At 38.9% G+C, this 21,751-nt stretch overlaps 3 protein-coding genes across 3 annotated transcripts; 1 reads left to right on the top strand and 2 right to left on the bottom strand.

The window, feature by feature from the left end:
* Window positions 1-465: 465 nt before the first annotated feature.
* On the bottom strand, window positions 466-3,834 carry LOC113762352 (potassium transporter 26-like). Its single transcript, XM_027305761.1, has 7 exons — window positions 3,649-3,834; window positions 2,977-3,445; window positions 2,663-2,713; window positions 2,305-2,565; window positions 2,099-2,151; window positions 1,429-1,798; window positions 466-1,286 (listed from the first exon to the last, which is right to left on the bottom strand). Exons 1-7 carry the CDS (start codon window positions 3,832-3,834, stop codon window positions 466-468), a joined length of 2,211 nt encoding a protein of 736 aa, XP_027161562.1.
* A 2,081-nt stretch (window positions 3,835-5,915) lies between these two features.
* On the bottom strand, window positions 5,916-8,685 carry LOC113762340 (potassium transporter 26-like). Its single transcript, XM_027305739.1, has 6 exons — window positions 8,542-8,685; window positions 7,898-8,366; window positions 7,704-7,754; window positions 7,306-7,619; window positions 6,834-7,203; window positions 5,916-6,736 (listed from the first exon to the last, which is right to left on the bottom strand). Exons 1-6 carry the CDS (start codon window positions 8,683-8,685, stop codon window positions 5,916-5,918), a joined length of 2,169 nt encoding a protein of 722 aa, XP_027161540.1.
* Window positions 8,686-19,134: 10,449 nt separating this feature from the next.
* LOC113762982 (ethylene-responsive transcription factor CRF4) lies at window positions 19,135-21,483 on the top strand. Its single transcript, XM_027306651.1, has one exon. It carries the CDS (start codon window positions 19,940-19,942, stop codon window positions 21,320-21,322), a length of 1,383 nt encoding a protein of 460 aa, XP_027162452.1. The 5' UTR covers window positions 19,135-19,939; the 3' UTR covers window positions 21,323-21,483.
* The last annotated feature ends 268 nt before the right edge of the window (window positions 21,484-21,751 follow it).

The raw sequence follows: 21,751 nt of genomic DNA, 5'->3' as shown, positions 1-21,751 counted from the left end.
AAAGTACTATAATAATTTTTTCAAAAAATTATCTCAAATAATTTACTATCCAAGCACACTTATAATCTTCTTTTTCGTAACCTCATTTGTATATACTTATAGATGCTTGTAACTTGATGTGCGAAAGTAACCAAGCAATCGCCCTTCTTTTTACATGGTATGTCAACTTAATTTTTTTTTTATTTATATTTATGAAAATTTTGTGTTACAATCTACTTCAATCAGTGGGGGTGCGAGCTTGAAATTAGACGATGGCAAAAGTTTGTAGATGGTCACATAGAAGTTGGGAATCTCTAGTTAGCAAGTGTAATCGATATTCAATTTAGGGGCTACAAGAAAAGTGTGCTAGATTCCTTTGCTTGAAAGTAGGCTAGATTCTTCTGCTCATGTACATATTAGCTTGAAGGGCTTCATTTTGTACTAGCATGCATATACTAAGAAACTAGGCGACTTCCTAGATTTGCTTTACAGTCTATATAGCATTCCAACCTGCATTGTCTTTTCCGGTGGCACTTGAAGTGCCGAAACTGATGACCTGCAGTTCTTTTGAAGAAAACTGTACAAATACTCTATGGTGAAACGGGCAAGCCATCCATCGTTCTCATTTGCAGCAAGAATTGTCCTGCCCATGACAAAAACAGTTTCATTTTCTGAGGCAGAATGAAGTTTTCGTTGTTCGGCTGTAGTGTCTTCATTTCCTCGTAGCTTAGCCACAATTTCTCGAGTGCAACCACCACCTTCCATATTTAGCGAGTCCTTGTATCCTAGCTGAACCAAACACCTATAAACTCCTTCAACTCCCAACTTTCCCACAACGAAACGTTCCTCTGGTAGGACAGTTTTGATGGGAAGAGTTCTAATGGTAACTACCACCATTATCTCACGAACTGAATTAGTGTGCTGAATATAATGCCGGATAATTGGTGGAATACCATCGACAAGGTCCGTAAAAAAGAAGCAAATTCCTGGCGTTCTAAAGATACAAGTGCTTGATAGCTTCTGGTTTAACTCACCAATGCTCATCTTTCCTTCTTCTTCATAAACGCTCTTCTTACTCCTTCCATACGTCCAAGACAGCATCACAGTCCCAAGGATAGCTGAGATAGCAAATGGCACCCATCCTCCTTGTGGAATTTTGTTAAGCATGGACGTCATGAAGATGCCCTCAATTATTACGTATGGTACGAGAAAACCTAGGACTAGAAGTATATTGGAGTTCCAGATGACGAGCATAACTAACGAGGTCAAAAGAGTTGTTATGAGCATGACCCAGATGACAACCACACCTGCAATGTGTATAGATAGAAGCCAACAGAACTTCATTTTTTTTTTAAATTACCCTAGTTAATTTGTGTGTGTGTATATATATATATATATGTAAGTACGGTCATCATCGACAGTAATTGAGGGAAGGGAAGGTTGGCTTACCGTAGGCATTTGCTAGTGCAACGCCACCTTTAAATCCAATGACAAGACCAACACAGAGAATCATTAGGGCGTAGTTAACTTCTGGGGAGTAAACTTGCCCTTCATGCTTGGAAGAAGTGTGAACCATTTTGACTCGAGGAAAACAGCCGAGGGTCAGTGACTGCTTCACGATAGAAAAGCTTGCAGATATCATGGACTGGCTAGCAACAACGGCGGCTAGTGTGGAGATAACAAACATAGGCCAGTATACTGGGCGCGGAAGGCAACTGTAGTAGGCGTTATTGATTTTCTCTGGATACTTGATTAGGTAAGCCGTTTCACCAGCGTAGGTGATGATTAATGCTGGATAAACAACGAATGAGAAAGCCCACTGCACAAAACAACGAATGAGCTAAGTTGCCTTGCCATCAAGTAGCCAAATAACTATGATTGCCAGAAATTAGACGAATAAATACTTACCAATAAATTCATTCATCACAAAAGTATACAGTAAAAATAATAGTATGATCATGCATTAATTTGTACAGCGTTCTAACTTTTTATTAACTCTAAATATGCCTGTGACGCAATATGCATATGTATATTCTTTGGGTTCACGAGTAAACACGTCTTATTTGTATTTTCTCCTTCCGATGGAAATGCAATCATGGATGGTTCTGTGATTCCTCACCTGAATTGCTTGCTTGTTGAAGTGACCCAGGTCAGCAAACATGGCCTCGGCTCCTGTCCCAATCAATATATGAAATTCAAGTGAACCTTTTGTAGTTCAAGTGAAGCTTTACTGGCAGATCCTTTTCAGAGTTTTTTGCTTTCAAATTCATTAAATTCGGAAGTAGAAAATCCTTAAAACTTTTCCAGAAAATTCTAGGACAGTACCTGTTATGCCCAAGAATACAGCACCAAGGAGATTCCATAAAGTTTTGGCATTTCTTGAACTGAACAGCACTATGTAGTGAGGGGACACAGCCTTGAGAATGGACGGATAATATTTGAAAATGTTGTAAATTCCGATGGAAGCATTGGTAGCCAGCCAGAGTAGCATGATTGGAGAGAAGGTGAAGCTGACTTTGCTTGTTCCGCAGCGTTGGAAGAGGAAGAGTGGTATCAAAACAGCAACGGACGTGAACACAACATGGTCTGCGGCAGTTAAAAAAGGGAAAATTCTGCAGTTAATATGAGTATCCTGGGACTGCTTTACTCTCAAGAAGATAAACTTCAATCAAGAAGTACGTACCTTGGGTAATCTTTGGAGAGAGGGATTGGACACCTTGAACCGCTGATAGTACTGCCCATAAAAAGGGGAAAAAAGAGCTTGAAAAAAAAAGAAGAAACAAAAAGCAAAGACCCCGAACAAATTGTAAACCCTGATTTTTTTGGACCCAAGATGCTGTTTATTGTTAGTTCAAAAGTCGCACGAGGAGCATTTCAAATACTGCTATGAATTTCTTACGGAGCAACAATACATTTTGTTTTGCAAGAGATTGTTATGAAACGCTGACTGTCAAGATATGTATTTGTTCCTTCGAATGGTTCGGAGGCAGAAATTACCACAAGTAGCTGGAGTCAGTGCTCCATCCCCAATGACCATGCAAGTTCCAAGCAAAACAATTACAGTAATAAAATTCTGAGCTCTGATACTTCTCTCTATGAATTCCTTGGTCTTGGAACGTAGAGGACTGGCGCGGTTAGAAAACCTCATGCTTTCATCAGTGCTCCACCTTGTATTTCGAATTGTAAGCTTGGTCCGGAAATTTATATGTCGACGGAGATAGGAATATAAAGCGAAAGTACCACCTTCACCATGATCGTCGGCATGAATGACGATGAAAACATATTTGATCCAAACTATGATAGTCAAACTCCAAAACATAAGGCTGAAGGTCCCCAGTAGATCTTCTGCAGTAACGTTTGTCAAGTTTGTAGCGGAAAACACGTTGACAGGAGAGGTAGCAAGGTCTCCATACACAACTCCAAGTGATTGGTAAGCCAACAACAATGTCTGCACCGCTGGATATTCCTGATCACATCATATGATAGTTAAAAAAAATTGTGTTTAGATGTTAAAAAGTACGTAGCCTGACACTTAGTTTAGAGTTGAGTGTACATGCCATGCCGGTCGTGTGTTTAATCTATGGACTGAAGAAAGGCAACATATACATGTGACTGAACAACCTAAGATGAGAAATGGCAATCGACCAAGCATATATGGTATATGTAGACCTTGGGCTCGTTTGGCGTCGGGGGAGACTTGAAAACTCGACTAAAGCTCAGGGTTCTGTCCACGGCAGATGATAGTTCAATAATGTTTCCAGCACCAGGTGGGCGAAAACCGACCGCGTCCTCTCCAGTGCCACCATTTTCAAGATCGTCTTCTAGCACGGAGCTGTTAGCGACTTTGCCTTCCATGCTTGTAGTATTATTTTGTAGAGCGGCCTCCAACCTGACAATTAATTGGCTATATAGTGAGTGCTTCGGAATTTGCAATCGAACTTCGATGAATGAAATACAGAATGATGTGTTCCGGGAATCTATTTAAAAGCTAGCATTGCCTCCACAACAGATCCCACGTTAAAAAATAATTATTGGTTTCATATAAATGGATCATAGATTAAATAATCCAATCCGTTTAAATTTATATAATAAGCGGTTATATATATGTGGATTGGATCCAAATGAATGAATGAATGATGTATACTCAATTGTTCATTTAAAATCCATTTAACTAACACAAAGTTAATTTCTTTAACTAACAGGCAGCTTAAAATGACACTCCTAGGATGAGTTCTGACAACTCAATTGGAATACCCCGGCCCGATTGAGAAGAAACCTTTGGCCGGGTGAGTGGAAAGAGCTGAACGACGTCTTGGACTCTGGGAATATAGCAGCACAGCATATAAGAAACATCAGTACTACCAAAACGTGCCGGGTTTGCTTATTACTTTTTTAAATGGATTTAGACAGATTATGTGGGTCATCATCCACTTAAAAACGTCAAACCAATTGGTTTTACTTGGAGGATGCCCATTAACGTCCATCTCAATTTTTTTAGTAATCCAAAACCAATTAAGTGAGTGAGGTGGGCATCGATGTTTAGACGGATACAGATGGAAGTGCATGCTCCACCATGCCCGCTGAGAATCGCTCTTTTGTCGGTAAGTACTACTTTGTGCTAAAAAGATAATTTATTTGGGTCATTTTTAACGCTAAGATTCATGGTTCCACCTACGGACTGAGACAAGAAAAATAATTAAATTCTCCAAGTGAGGAGGCGGTCCACAAGATTTGTGGTGCTACAAAATGTTAAAAAACATGGAAATAGGAAGGAGATCATAAAAAGAGTGATGTACCCTACTATCCTATTTGCTACGCTAACCTACATTTATTGTACTCTATGAATCTTTTTAAAAAGAAAAAAGCACTATGCTTGTGATGGATGATGCATAAGGCCAGGAGAGGTGAGTATCCATCTAATACTCGTTCAATACGCTTGACCATGTCTCCTCGGTCTCACTCATTGTTCAAAGCACGGGTAGGCACGGGTCGGGTACCCGTCCCATTCATCATTTGGTTGATCCGATCCGTACCTTGTGGGTCAACTATTTTCTGACCCTTATCCGTCCAGCATATCAACGGGTACCAGATTATAGGGTACCCATTGAGATAGGGTCGGGTCAGCGAGTACCCGTCCCGTCCCATTTATCATTTAATTTTTTTTAAAAAAAAATGATTTATACCAATTTAATTTTATATTTTACACATTCATCTAAGATTTAATAATTTTTTTTTCTAAACAAAAGTTTCCACCAAGAAACAAGCATGTGAAGAGAATATAAGATAAAGGAAAAAAATTAAAAGAATTCAAAATCAATAAAAGTTTGAAATAAGTAGCACAATTATTAATATATATGTTCCACATTAATTAAACTTTTTTCTATAAAATATACGATCATGGCCTCTACAAATGAATCTTGTAAATAAACTATAGTCTCTCATATTTGTAATGCAATTTGTTCAATAAAATTACTTATTTAGTTCTAACTTATCATTTTATAGTGTGTGTATAAAAATAAAAAATATATATATGCGGGGCGGATCGAGTACTCACGGGTTTTTAATTATGTGACCCTAATCCGTCCCGCATCTTAGTGGATACCCGACCCTCTTTTGACCCGATCAAATAATAAAAATCGAATATCCTAATTTTCGGATCGAATCGGATCGGAAATGACAGATTTTCGGGTTAGCAGGTAATTTTGCCCACCCCTAGTTCAATGACTTGGAACCGTAGGATTGTGCTTAATTTTGCAGAAGACAAAGTTGGCAACTTAAATTATTAGTGCTGCCGTGAAGGACATCGAACAAAAGTAATTGGATAGAATCATAGAGCGAACCAAGCCGATCATCAAATTAATTAGATAGAATCGTTGAGTGAACAAGATTAATTAGAAAGAATCGTAGAGTGAAGCTGAAGGATGGCGCAGGTTTCCTTAAATTTCATAGTGCATCCCAACTTGTAAAAACTTTCCAGGAGGGATTTTAAGTGAAGTGAGTGCAGATCTGCAGTTCTTCTGCAGGAATCTGTACAAGTAATCTATCACCAAATGAGAAAGCCATCCATTGCTCTCCTTCGATTTGAGAATAGTCCGACCAGCCACGAACACCACGCCTTTCTTCAAAGCTTTTCCAAGCTTTTCTGCCTCTTCCTCCGTTTCAGCAGTGTCGCGGAGTTTTGCCACAATGGAAGCAACAATGTCATCTTCTTCCAAGCTCTGCAAATCCTTGTAACCGAACTGAATCAAACACCTGTATACCCCATCTATTCCCAATCTTCCCACGTCAAGACGCTCCTCTGCAAGGACTGTTTTGATTGGTAGGGTCCTTATTGTGATGATCACGGTAATTTCACGAAGAGAGTTTGTGCTCTGAATATAATGGCGAACGATGGGCGGAATCCCATTGACAAGGTCGGTGCAGAAGAGACAAATACCAGGGGGACGATAGAGATCATTACTCGACAGCATGCTCGTGAATTCCGTTAGGCTCAGCTTCCTTTCTGCATCAAATGAGGTCTTTTTGCTCCTCCCGCTAGTCCACGACAGCATGATCACCAGGAAGAAACCGGAGATTGCAAATGGCACCCATCCACCTTGAGGGATTTTGTTGAGCAAGGAAGTCATGAATGCGCCCTCGATGAATATGAATGGAATGAAAAATGCAAGGATGAGAGGAAACTTTGTATCCCAAATGACCAACATCACCAGCGTCACCAAACATGTAGTTATTATCATCACCCATATGACAGCCACACCTGCAGTTGATTAGGCCAAGATTGATTAATATCCAACATATATACAATTATTCACTCGAGTCGAACTTCATATAGTTGAAAAAGGCGGTTTAATTACCATATGCGTTTCCTATCTCAACCCCTTGTTTGAATCTCAAGACGAGAGCAATACAAATGATCATCAGGATGTAGTTGATTTCTGGGGAGTAAATTTGCCCCGCATGTTTGGGGGATGTCTGCTTTATGTTAACCCGGGGGAAGCAACCTAAAGCCAAAGATTGCTTAACAATAGAAAATGAGGCCGATATCATAGATTGGCTGGCAATTGTTGCGGCCAAGGTTGCTAACACGAACATCGGCCAGTAAACTGTCTTAGGAATGGAGCTGTAGAAAGCGTTGGTCAAGGCATCGGGATGCTTAGACAAGAAAGCTACCTCACCAGCATAACACAGCACCAGAGATGGATAGACAAAGAAGGAGAAAGCCAGCTGCAAAAGCATTATTGTGATTGGTTAACTAAACTTGCAAACATTTGTTATGGGCTGCTCGATGCAGAGTAATGAGCATTTAAACTTTGTAATGGCAAACACCTGAATGGCTCTCTTATTAAAGTGGCCCAAATCAGCAAACATGGCTTCTCCTCCTGTTGTGCACAAGAAAACGGCGCCTAAAACCTCCCAGCCAGATTTGCCTTGTTTTCCAAAGAACTTGAAAATGTAGTGAGGTGATAAACCACGGAGGACAGCAGGATTATAGGCGACAATATTGTAAATGCCAATGAAAACATTCGCAGCAAACCACAAAAACATGATCGGGGAGAATGAGAACCCGACTTTGCTCGTCCCACATGACTGGAAAAGGAATAGAGCCAACAGTATCACAACCGCCATGAACACAACATACCCTGACCAAACATCACTCATTTGTATAATTTTGGTAGTTTCATTATTAATCAAATACCATGATATGCAGATGAACAAAAATGTACCTGTTGTTATCTTTGAGGAAAGTGTTTGAATTCCCGCAAGAGCCGAAAGAACTGTACGGAAAGATTATTAATCGTGGAAGGAATGTTTTAAGTGCCATAGAAACATACCGTTAATGAAAGAGAATTTCAACCGTTAATGATTGGAGTATTATCATTCATTACTACGAATGTTGGGTTTATGATCGATTGCTTACCACTGGTGGCCGGTGTCAAGGCGCCATCACCGATCACCATCGAGGTACCCAAAAGTACAACGAACGTGAGGAGATTCTGTGCTGCGCGACTGTTTTCAATGAATTGTTTGGTCTTAGACTGTATTGCACTCCCTTGGGTGTAAAAACTCATGTTTGCATCAGATTGTAATCTTGTGCTTTGGATGGTCAGTTTGCTTCGGAAGTTTATATGCCTGCACAGATAAGAATACAGAGCAAAAGTTCCACCTTCGCCATGATCATCAGCCCGAAGGACAATGAAGACGTATTTGATCAACGGGATTATGGTCAAGGTCCAAAAGACGAGACTGAGGATTCCGATCATGTCTTCTTCCGTAGGTTTGTCGAGCCGAACAGATGACAACACGTAGAGAGGTGAAGTGCCAATGTCTCCGTAGACCACTCCAAGAGATTGATACGCTAACAACAATGTTTGCACCAACGTGTATTCCTGAGACGTCAAACACCAGCATTTTGTCTGAATTAGTAACCATAAATTCAACTGTGGGATCGATGGAAATTAGAAGGACTCTCCCATCGTTGCGTTCTGTGATCATAAAATACAAGATGATTGTCACTAGTCCAACAGATTTTATGATGATCAACAATTGAAACAAATTAATTACTTTTCGCCGACGCAGCGAAGGCTGATATTTCTTTGCGAGAATCAGGTCCCCATGGAAGGATCCCTTGGTACTCGTTTCATTTGGCCCTTCAGAGTCCTTGTTGTTGCCGGCATCGCTACCCTGCATTTCGAGATCTTCCGCCATGACTTGAATATTTGTTGCGAAGATCAAATGAAAGAATATTAAACGAAAGAATTCCTCCTCGTGTGGCTCATTGCCACCGCCAGCAAGAATTCTTTCGAAACGAGCGCCTATGAGCTAGTAGTAATAATCTAACAATTAAAACTCGACAGTCTTTAGAATCAGGCTGTTCAATTCTTGGGTCATGAATCGTTTTGCCAGCAGAGGAGGCACTATAGCAATGCTCCACCGGTAATGGAATTAAGGGTAGCGAAAAATAGGATGGTCTTGTAATACATTCCCAAAATAACATCCTTTGAAACTTTGACGGGAAGAACCAGCGAGAAGTTTGCATTTTTTGTTTTCTAATTTTAATCCTTCACAAGAAAAAAGAAAAAGAATGGAAAGAGCTCAAGTTAGACTATTGATATGCATGTCCAAATGTAAAGAATCCCTCTACAATTATGGCTTCCCCTCTGCCCAACAGTATATTCGAGCTGTTTCACTTGCCGTAAATTAGACTATTGATACGAGATTTTCCACAAAACTAAGTGTGTAATGTTCCCAAAAAACATGCACGAGGTTAACTAACACTTGCAATTTAATTTTTTGCGACAAGTTCCAAGCAGAAGCACTTGGCTCTAGAATTATCAATTCTACAGTATTGTTTGTTGTTCCTTCTTTATTTGTGAATCACTTATTTCTGCTATCTTCTTGATTCTTCTTTGATTAGAGCGTTGCTGATGCATAGAAACGAGATTTTTTTTTTTTTTTTTTGTAAATCCGACTTCTCAAATAAAATTGACACCAGAAAAATATTTGTACCTTTTTGTGAACAATGAGGTTGTCCAAATTTGATTTTTTTTTTTTTGGGGTAACTATCAAGCATAAGTGAGCTCTCGGCTTCAGTAACTACAATGGGATAAGAGCATATGTTTTCAAAATCATAGATCGCTTATAAAAATTTTTTTACAGCACGCGACCTTTTATAAGAAAATAACTCGTGCTAACCAATTCAGTCACAAATTTGATGCCATATCAGTAAGTGCACTACAAATATATGTAGAGGTCAATTTATGGTGTATAGGCAACAATGTCAATGATTACTAATTTAGTTAAGTACTCGACTTTTTTTTTTCTGGTTGAATAATTACTCGACATTTGCATTGCCGTAATCTAATAAATTTTCTGGCATTGCCATAATGTTGACGGGCTATATATATAAAAGAAGTGGGCCTGTGAGCCTAAAGTCCTTCTAGTCCAAACCGCATTACCCGGCCACTCCGGGCCAGAGTCCTCTTGAACAGATCTGTTCGAACCATAGAACAAGGACCAACTTGAACCTTTTTTCCCCAGACTTTCAGGAAAGCCCGTTCCATGAACTTACGAAAATCCATCAGCCTACGCCACCGCCATTCCAAGAGGGTCCAGAAATCAAAAGCTCCAGCTAGAGGATGGATTTTAAACTGGCCCAATTCACCGGACCCAAAAATCACCACAAAAAAAAAAGAATCATTTTATCCAAGTACCTGCATAGGATCAACAACATCGCAATTTGGTGCATTAAAACCGTGGGGTTATTGATATAAGCTACCTCTGATGCAAATGTTCAGTTAACTTAATTAGCGATTTGCGTCTATTATTTGAAAAAAAAAAAAAAGAAGAAAGAAAGGATTGATTCATCTTGCATGGTAATTCCGTCAGAAGTTGAGATTCCTGTGTTGACCCATGCTGCTGCGCCTTTTCGCTCGTTTCCTTGACCAACTTAGCCAATGCAAACATGATCAAAGGAATAATAATGAATATTTACTAATTAACGAAGACTATAGGCTGATGGCCCCCACCAAGCGACAAGGGTCAAAATTTGCCTCCCACCAATTGTCACATTATGTGATTCTTAAAAAAATTCAGATGGATGCGTAGTGCACCCGTCTGATCCGATGGTGGTTATGTCTCCATCGATCCCCTGTAAGTCTAGTTAGACCTCCCCTTAGTTAGATTATGATACAATGGAATATAGATAAAAAGTGACGATTGACAAAAAGAAAAAAAAAATTTACATAAGTAGTATATGTTCCACAACTATGGATCCCTTTCTCCTTTTTGTTCTTTTCTTAGGTTGTCCCCGGCGTAATTATTAGTATCAATACTATTCTTTCCGAGTTCCACTAAAATTTAGTACATCTCATTAATTTAGGTACATAGAAACATTTCTTTCCACCATTCCAGGAAAAACCAAACCCAAAAAAAAAAAGAGTGGGAATAGTTAGTTCTCTACAGAATCTGCGTGTCGTATTTGAGTTGGATTAGTGATACTGGTTTAAAAAATCTAGACGTCCCTCGAGCCCTTAATTTTGCTAAATCCTGTGCCCCTGGGTTCGAAATTCCCCGTAATTATTAGTATCTTTATGATTGCAACTATCTATGGAGAAGCTCAGAAATTAAGAAGAGAAGAACAACGCCTAGGAATCCCGAAACCAATTGATCACTGGTCTTCTTGTTCCCAATTTTTTTCTTTTTTTTTTTTTAAAAAAAGGGAAGAAGAAGAAGAAAGGATTCAATTCAATTTGTTAAATTAATTGAAGTGGGTAGATCATCGATGTCCCACACTTATCTGCAGTGACTGTCGATAGGGCATGGGCGGGACCAAGTGACCCACCCACAATTCAAAAAAAAAAAATTATTTTTTTAAATTATTTTATTTGACCCACACAAAATGCTTCGCCAAGTTAATTAATTAAGATATTAAAAAGGCATAGGAAAAGATATTGTGAAAAATCCCAGGAAAGGGTCGTGGCCATGAGTGGGCGGACATGCAAAAAAGAAATATAATGAGATTTGAGCATGCAACTAACTCCTGCAGGGGCCCTGAAATTCAGGTTCATTAATCATTACAAATATTTTTTTGCAAGTGTAGCTGTTGTACCTTCTTTTTTTTTTTTTGTCTAGTTGTACTTTCTTTCGTGAAGGTTTCTAAGTGTTTGGAAATAAATTTTTTTAAAAAAAGTGTTGAATGCATTCTATCAAAAAAATCACAATCCAAAATTACGCGGCGAACTTCAAGACCCTGTTTGACAAGTGAGTTTTTTGAGTGTTTGTTTAAAACTTTACTGTGACTTACTGTAGAAGTTTTTAAAAAAAAATTTTGAAGCGTGTTTTTTTTCGAATATTTTGAAATGTATAGTTTAAAAACTTTGATAAGTTTTTTGAGATTACTGTAGTTAAAGTTTTTAAAAAACTTGTAACAAACAAACTTGGCAAAAAAACTCAAGTGCCAAACATAGTTTTGGTCTCAAAATATGGAAAAGCCCTCCCTGAGGTTTTACTATAAAGAAATTAAAAAGGGGTGGTCGCGGAGAGGTCAGAGGTGGGATGACGTGCTCCACCGACAAATGACAAAGTTGAGTAGCTATTCGACAATAAAATAAATTGTTGGGAAATGATAATGGTGAACAAATTAGATTAGCTAGCTACTTTGCCTTCCAATCATCCAACCAAAAACAAAATTTTTTTTTTTTATTTATAGTTACCAAACATTTTTAGTTGCTTCGACATTAAACGTTGTCTGCTACGCACCACGTGCATTTTGTAGCTAAAGACAGGAAAAAGGGTGGTCAGTTGCCCAGAAATCATGCCACCTCAGAATGTTAATCCGAATCCACGAGGCTTTCCAGAGAAAAAAAAAGAAAAGAAAAGAAATAGCAATACAAAGAAAATCAAAACCTCCGTCTCACCGCCTAACCCTCAAAAGTCATGCATCTTCTTTTACGAATCCAATTTGCGTGTTTTCTGGCTGATAGCCGGCCAGCCGGGAAGGGAAGAAATTTTTTGATCTTTATATATATATATATATATATATATGAAATTTTTAGAAATTGTATACACTTTCTTCAAATTGTATATATTGTATCTTTTATGTTCTTTTCTTTTTTTTGGGACTTACAATATATTTTTTGAAATAAAAAAAATTATAATGTAGAATACTTGAGAAAAGTTGCACTATCTTGGCAGAGCTAATAATGGGCAACTAATTTAATCCATTTGGAAGAAGCATGCCAAAAAAAAAAAAAAAAAAGATCATACAAATATTTTATGCATTTCTTTTCCAAAAGGGAAAAAAAATTAAAAAGAAGCAGCAAAAAGAAAAGGAAACCAAAAGAATCTTTGTATATAAAGCCACCAGGAAACACGTCACCTCCACGTCGTAAAGAACACGTGCATTGTAGAAAATAGCCGGAAGGCGTGAACGACGCCGGTGAGGCGTAACTCGGAAAAGTAATTGGTCAAGTTGGGGCCTGGGGGGCTCACCACTCACCGGCCTCTATCAACTATCAAGCCGGCCCGGTCTGTCGTCAAGTGCCCAGACAAAAGCACTTCACGTCCACGACGGACGATGATATGCTCCTCAGCTTTAATCCTACTCCCTCTTTTATTTGCTTTAAGTTTATAGTAGATTCGTTAAGCAGTTTTAGATTTCTTTAAATAAGTAACTTATCGAAATGAGAATTAATTAAGCTTTTTGAATTACTAACATTTTTCCCTTGCTTACATATATCAAACCAAGCTCCATTAAAATAAAATGTTTCCAACAATAATGTTATTTGAGACAAGTTTTTTTTTTTTTTTTGGTGATTTTTTAAATTAGTCTCTGGTTTTATTGTTTAGTCGCCCATTATAATGTTTCACATCCAACAAATTAAGCTCGTTTGTTGTTAATTAGATGAGCTGGTTATTTGTAACTTGGAGAGTGTAGAAAAAAATGAAGCTGGTTATTCCTCTTCTGCAATGAATTTTCTTTGTGTGGTAAATATTCTCAAATCTTCACTCCCTTTTTTTTTTGTGCTTTTTATAGCTTGGATTTTGAGGATATATATTATATAGTGGGTCAGCATATATATATATTTCGATCTGAAACATAAAAGAAAAGAAAAAAATTTCCCAACGGGAGAGGTGCAGATTCTGCCTGTTCTCTAGCAACCCTCAATGCAAAAAGGGCAAAAAAAAAACTTTAAAATTCTTCAGATTTTCCGAACAATTAAAAACTATATGGAATTACAGTCATATATATATATATATATATAGCAGTTGACCGTACGTAGTTCCAAAGAAACATGTCTTGGCAAACGTTACAGAACCAAAATAGGAACTATTTGTTAATCAAATTTCGTTCGAGTTGGAGAATGTTCGCACTAAGCAAGCCTGCTTCGAGTTAACGTTTTGGTTTGTTGCGTAAAGGAAACTCACATGCACTGAGAATTGTATGTGATAAAATTACTCACTCAATAGCTCCTTCAGAAAAAAGAAAAAGAAAAAGAAAAAGAATACTTACATAAGATATCTTTATTTTTCTTTCTAAATTTTAGGCACTTCTCCCCTATTTCATAGACATTCACACGGTTTACTAAAATATCAATGTTAAAAATTCAAACTTTTCTACATCTGTGTGACTCTCAAGATTATAACCTGTGGGATGCCATTAAAGTCCTTACATAAGTGTGAACCCTAGTTTGATTTTGTTTTCTTCTTTTTTTTTAGGGGAAGATGTTGAATTCAGGATTTCCTACCTATAATACCTTCGACTTTACCATCCAACCCAACGCTCCCCTATTTTATAGATATTCACACGGTTTACTAAAATGTCAATAGTTGGAATGTTAACATTTCAAAATTTTCTACTTGTGTGTGACTCTCAAAATCATAGCCCGTGTGATGCCATTAAATAAGTGTGAATCCCAGTTTGATTTAAATAACAGAATAACCGTATGTAATTAGTGTCTAAATATCCTTTTACTTAGATGAAGGTTTAGAAACACTTGCGCGAGCAGGGAATTTGTGTGTTTGATTTGATAATGTGGAATATATTTTTGGTACCTTAATTAAGTAAAAGGCATTCTTAGCCCAAATAAGCAAAAAAAAAAAAAAAAAAAAAAAAATAAATAAATATTTGGATGCAAATTAGTATTTATTTGACTATGTAGAAAAAGATTTACCTAACTAATGTGGAAGTAAAAATTATAAGAGTGAGGAGATAAATTTAATACGATCATATATATATATATATATTTATGAAAGAAGCTAGTTTATTCAAACTGCAGAAATAAATCTGCAAGTGAAGATGAATAAATCAGCGGAAGAAGAAAATAGAAACCCCATAATTACTAGTACGTACAAGATACTGCATCCGGTTCTCAAAATAGCCACATTGCAGTACTAAAAGTTTTAAAAGAATTGACCCAACGCTACATTATTATTATTACTATTTGGTTCTTTTTGGTTTGGAGTCATAATTGTTTCCTTTCTTTTTTCTATTTTTTTTTCCTCCTCTTGACTTGGATGTTATAATACCAATGTTTTTTTTTTTCTTTTGGCGTGAAGCACAAATGAGAGTTGCTTTTATGTTGAAACAGCATGGAAGAGAGGAAGCAAACCAACATCTGTCGCTTCTGAAAGACGCTTGTGAAATGTGCACCATTTGTTTGTTTGAGATAGCAAAATTTTTTTAATTGATTGGATATTATCGTTTTTTTTAAGAATTTTTTCTTTTACACCGTTACTACTAATTGGGGTCATTTATTCATTACCATCCTCATTGAAGGATCACTTACTTAACATGGAAATCCGTGCTAAATAAAGTATCATGTCTGTTGCTGTGTCGTCGTCCCTTTGCTGAAATCAAAGCCACCACCGTCCACGGTAGTGGCAAAGCATCAGACTGGGTATGGTTTGGTTTGGTTTGGTTGGTGACTACTTGAAGCCCTCCTTTTTAAAATTCTTTACACTGCATTTCTCTCTCGAGAATTTATGTCTCGGGATCAATTGATCCATGACCAGGAGGAATTGAGGCTTCCTTCATTGGTGAGCCATTCCGTTATTTTAGCATGGTTGAGTTCACTGTCCCATGCACCGACTGACTTCTTCCCGCCGATCATTTTTAATCCAGTGGCTCGATCATGGCCCCTTCTGTAGATACTTATTGCTGTAGATGTATATTTAGGCTCAAATTTATTGATTACTTTCCTGACAACTTTTGGATTTAACTTCTTTTGTGGACCTATACGAGTCGGACATCTATCGATCTAATCATACCCAAAGTCGACCAACAACAGCAGAGATTGAGTAAATGCAGGAGGACTATAAACCTGCAGTACTGGAGAGGAAGAACATATATATACATACAAATGAAGGTGCTTCATGTCTCCTGTCTGTAAGTACTGCACTGCACAGTGTTGAAGACCGTAGGAGACATTTACGCTGGTTATCACTTGAATCAAGAACGTCTAGTATTAAGCTAAATGATGATTAAGAGCCAGAATGACGATGGAGATTAAAGAATTAATAATATCGTTAGCAATAGTTTCTTGGACTTGATGCTGCGCGCATTTGGTTCATTAATTGACCTCCCGCTCCATAAAACTAGTTTTTGCGGATGCTTACAACCAAAAGACAACATCCAATCCAAGTTCGAGAAAGAAGCCAAGAAGGACGTCGATCGTCAGTAGAAAGATAAAAAAAAATAAAAAAATAAAAAAATTTGTTTTTACTGCTACTTGCGCATGTCACTCCAACTTAGACCCAAGGCGCGCATATTGTCGAACTCGATGTATCGTTTCCTTGTTTGTCGATTGTCATGTGATGTGGTTCACCTGGCTCCTTTGGGGGCCAAATTTCAAACCCCAAGAGACCTCCACAGTCCACCCCTTTTTGATTGATTGTCTTTGCAAATCCAAATACGTACGCACACAATTCTCTCTAAACATGACATGGGATCTGCACATTGACTTCCTAATTAAGCCTCCCATTCGATGTTTAGTAATTACTAGCATTTTACGTTTATCCGAAGAAGATAGATAGATGCTGCATGTATAAGGTCTGTCATTTCTCGAATGGTACGTGAACATATTCGTGTCTGTTTTTTCTTCTCTTGCAATAACACAAATATCTACCACTGAGCATTCCTTACTCCGAAAATTGTGAAACTTTTCTTTCTTTCTTTCTTCTGCATGTGAGGGCTTTCATATATCAGAATGATATTACGTGCTAAGTACTCATGACTGGCCAACCACAATTCTTTCCTTTGCTCCGCTTCATATTTGTGGATGCTGAACCTTTTTTCTTAGCATCGATCTTTCTGTGAAAAAACTGAAAAGCAACATGAAGCACACATACACTTCCGGAAAAAAGGGGAGGAATGGTGGGTGAGAGGGCCAAGTGCTTCTGATTAAGGTCAAAATAGTTGATTACAAACTGGCTGGGGGCTGCTGGACAATTTTTATGGTTTATCAAATATATATATTTATATATACCTCATCGACTGCACGTACTTGAACGAATTCTGAGTTAAACACCCATCATTTCTGATGTTTCTAAGAAACTTAACGTTCAAGTTTCCAATGGAACTAGTATTATATCTACCTACAAAATCGCCATGTCGTCATTCTTTGTGCGAGCATTACAACAATCTTTGCCAGCCACAGGAAAGAATTGATTCATGGACTTGAGGAATTTTTGTCCATCTTGGAGAAAAAAGAAGTACTCGGATACTGAATCATCAATGACAATGGACTACATGTTCCTATCTTCCCTGAGATTTAGTCCCGCGTCAACAAATTTTCAACATGCATTTTATTAATTCAATAAAATGAACATAATGCAAGTAAGTTCTAAACAGTTTAATCCTTTTAATTGGGGAATTTGACAAAGCCAATGATGGCTAAAGAACTAGTAGATCAAGTTATTGACTGCGTAATGATGCGAACAAAAAAAATCATCCGAAGTTTCAACGTAACCTAAAAGTGAGATGCAAAACGTTTTTTTTTTCTTGAAAAATGAGAGAGCACGCAGAGCAGAGACAAAAAGACCGGAAGCAAAAGCTCAGAAACAAAACTCACTATTTCATCAAGGTCGGCAAAACTTTAGGATTTCAAATATTCGCCCTTTTCAACTGTTTTTCCGCAATTATGCAAGTAGCATTTGAGGATTCCAAATACTCGAACTCAGATCCAAACTTTGTTTTCATATTTTCAATAATTATTACAGGTACACTCTTTTAATCCAAAAATCTCAGTCACTCTTTACATTTCATTTAATGCAAAAGAAGGGAATGAGTGCCTGAAATTTTTTGAGAAGTGCTAAAACAATATATAAACATGTTTTTTAAATTATTTTTTTATTTTACGTATATTACATCAAATCTTTTTTTTGTGTTACATATATCATATTAGAAAGGGTGTCAAAAAAAATTCTTCCGAAATAATCTTCTATCCAATTTGAAGAATTCCGAACGTAGCTGTGTGACTTGGTGAATTCCCCCATTTTACGAAGCTTGAATGATTCCGCTTCACAAATGAGTGTCCACCAGTACATCAGAGGAGGATCACCGCACTGAATCGGACCAACCACAAAGTGTCTCGACAGTAATCATGTGCGATACGTGCGGTAAAAAGATCGTTGTTGGGCAACAATTTCACCAGAGCGGGGGTGGCCAAGTTGTGATAAATGATAGCTGGGTCTGGCCGTAACACCACAAGATAATTTTAATTACTCCCGTCCCTCTCGCGTGTGTTTCACCATGTCAGTGGCCGGGAGAGAGTCCCAGACACATTGCATAAGGTCGCGTGGTGTTGCCTGTCTCGAGAGTAGGAATTCGAGAGAAAGGTAAGCCCCAGAGAACCGTACATTACCGAATTATAAATGGCGGCACATCCTAGGTTGCCCGCCACGTTATTTGCAGCTGTAAAAAAAGTAAATTTTAAAATCTCACAAACAAATACTGTACTGCTAATAATATTTTGGTACAGCAAAATTTAGAAGGTAAAAAAAAAAAATATATATATAGAAAGAAAACAGAAGAGATTTCCAAAAGGAATGCCGGATATGTGCAATTACCACAATACCCTGACCAACCTCTTTGGTCCGAACGCCCATTAAGCGTCGAATCGGGGTAATTAGGGCATCAAAGGGAGGGACCGAAATTATTAGCCGATTGATCATCAAGAAGTAAGGCAGCACTACTAGTACTGGTATGGTAGTAGTCGTAGTAGTGCTGAGCGAGTCTCTGTACAATTGGTCAAAGCAGTGAGTTGCTGTAATTGGCTTTATAATTTGACCGACATATTTTAAGTGTGCCGAGCATCCTGGGCCTCACGTGACCGGCCACACGTAATTCGAGAAGGGAAAAAAAAAAATCATGTGCTGATTCAGCACCACTTGATGTTCACTCATTGGGCCAACGTCGATCAACGGGGCCACTTGAATTACGTGTCCAAATCGCAGACCGCCAAATGACGCCGCGAGCCGTGGCCAGTGGCCGGAATCTTTGGGCCACCAATCGCCGACGGCCGGCGACTAGCCCGATTAAATCATTAAAGATTAATATAGAGTTTCCTAAATTGACAGCCAGAAATTTTTATTTAGAGAGAGAGAAAAGAAAAAAAAAAGATTGCGTCACTTTTTATTGCCTAATGAGAACACATAAAATAATGTGGGAAAAGGCAGAAAGGAAGAGAAGAATACTACTATAGTAGTAGTAATTGAAAAAGATTTGGAGAGGGGTGTGCCCTGCGTATTTCGGGGTTTCCAATTTCGGCTGGAGGGATCCTATAAAACAGCGATTTCAGTGTTCTGGCCTCCATCGCAGCCAACCGAAACATACCTCTGCCTCTCTTCCATATTTCTCTGTCCTATATCTCTTGTGAACGCTCCGGACTGTTCTTCTTCTTCTTCTTCTTCCTCTGCTTCTCGTCCTTCTACTCGAGTTTGGCTGTTTTGCTTTGCTTTGCTCAGCTGAAAGTTTCTGAGTTTGTTTTCTTGGAAAGAGTTTCAAGGAAGAAAGTAACTGAGATTCTTAGGACGGGAGAATCTAAAGATTGAGAGAGAGAGAGTATACGTTTGCTTTTTCCCTCAACGACAGAAATAGATAGAAAGAATAGCACTGGTTTGGGTGCCTAAAAATATTCAAGTACGTCTGTTCAAGTTTTTAAGCCTCAGAAATTGCTCTTCTTCTTTCTCTCTTTGGCTTTTTAGCCTTCTTTCTTAGGTTCATTCGCTTTCTCAAAAGCTCTGGAGTATCTCGCTAGCTCTCGTGTGCTGCTGCTTTCTGGGTGTGTTCAAAACCCATCTTTTAACGTAGGCATTCTTTTTGTCAGATTTTTTTTTTTTTTTTTTTGGTGGGGTGGGGTGGCATCAGCAACATGTCTTCGATTCTCTCATCTGTTTTTGGTTCTTCTCTTTGACGGTTCCTCTCCTCTTTATCCTTCCTTGTAGTTGTAGAGTGATATATATGTGTGTTGGCCACTTCAAAGCAATCTTCCTTTATCTTCACGCTCTCTATTCCTCTGCCTTTTTCTTTTTTACACTCCCAATAGACTTTCCCTTACTCTTTTATGTCGTCTTCAATTCGAATAGTAGAGCGACTGCAACTACTCTGGTAAGAATCCAACACTCGAAAGTGTGGGGGGTAGGGGAGAAAAGAGAAAGAAAAAGAAAGAAAATGGTGGATCGCGGTTTTTTATGTCCGGTAAAATACACCGAGCATCGAAGCCTTACCAAAAAACTCGCCCTTAAGCCCAAAAAATCCTCTGAGCGTAGCTCCATTGTTCCCAGGACGGTTCGGATATCCGTTACCGACCCGGACGCTACAGACTCCTCCAGCGATGAAGACGAGCTTTTCGGAAGGCAACGTGTGAAGCGGTACATTAGTGAAATCAAAATCGAAACTGCTGCAGTTTGCCAACAAAACAGCAAAAATGTTATCAGCGCCAGCAGCAACGCCCTCGCTCCTCATCATCATCCCAAGAAGAAGACTGCTGAGGCACTCCAGGCTAAGCAGAGGCCGATGAAGGCCAAGGAGCCGCCAGTCGCCGCCGCACGAGGTGCTGTACGGAAGTTCCGCGGCGTAAGGCAGAGGCCTTGGGGTAAATGGGCTGCGGAAATCAGAGACCCCTCCAGACGTGCCAGGCTCTGGCTGGGCACTTACGACACTGCCGAGGAGGCTGCCATGGTTTACGACAACGCCGCCATTAAGCTCCGTGGTCCGGACGCTTTAACCAACTTCATCACTCCTCCGGCCAAGGAAAAGCCCCGAGTCAACGTGGCGTCCACCTCCTGCTACGAGTCCGGCGAGGAGTCCCACAATCTGTCTTCTCCTACTTCTGTTCTCAGGTTCAGAAGCAGTCAGTCTAGCGAGGAAGCTGAACCGGAATGCCGGTCCGAAGGTGTGGAAGGCCCGGTTCCTGCTGATTGTACGGACGAGCAAACGGTTCAGGAGGAGACGGACGGTGAGCCGTGGCAAGAACCGGTCCCGGAAGTAGCTGAGGAGTGCCAGGGTGAAACGAGGCATATGATACCGGATTACTCGAACGAATACATGCCCATGGACGTTCCTTTCTTAGACAATTTCTTCAATTTCCAATCTCCGGAGCGGATAACCTTTGACGACACCGTTCCCCCAAGTTTTTCGAATGATACGTTTGACCTGGGATTGGACGTGTCATTCGATGATGACGTGCTGCCGGGTCTCTTTGCTGACACGGCAGCAGCGAGCGCTGGATTCGGAGAGTTTAATGATTCGTTTCAGGATTTCGGTTCAGTGGAGCTGAATGTGGATGATTATTTCCAAGACATGAACGATTTTGCTAGCGCAGATGCTCTTCTGGCAGTATGATCACCAGATGCTTGCCCACTCCAGTATCAAGTTTTTTTTGGGTTTTCCTGTTTTCGCCGGCTTGCCATCTTTCGAGGCAAATTTTGTCATAGGCGATCATCGGACCGTGTTTTTTTTTTTTAACAAAAAAAAATCTTAATTCTATTTATTAGTTTCCAAAATAATTTCAAAGTATAGTGTTGGGGGGGGGGGGGGATCGCCATTAGAAACAGAGTGGAGATTTACTATCTAGGAAGCTGGTTGAGATTTTGTAGTATTATTTATGAGTAATAATAGGTCTTTCCAGGAGTGTAAAAAACTATATATTGCGGCTAAATAAAATCTATCTGATAGTGAATTATTTCTCATTTTTCGTTGTTTAATTTCATGGACAGAATCTCTAATTACTAATTAACGTGTTAATTCAACTGAGATCTGATCTTATTTGGT

The sequence above is a fragment of the Coffea eugenioides genome, chromosome 2, assembly GCF_003713205.1.
Source record: "Coffea eugenioides isolate CCC68of chromosome 2, Ceug_1.0, whole genome shotgun sequence".
NCBI lineage: Eukaryota > Viridiplantae > Streptophyta > Magnoliopsida > Gentianales > Rubiaceae > Coffea > Coffea eugenioides.
The sequence above is the reverse complement of the archived record's forward strand: the minus strand, read 5'-3'. Positions and strand labels throughout refer to the sequence as shown.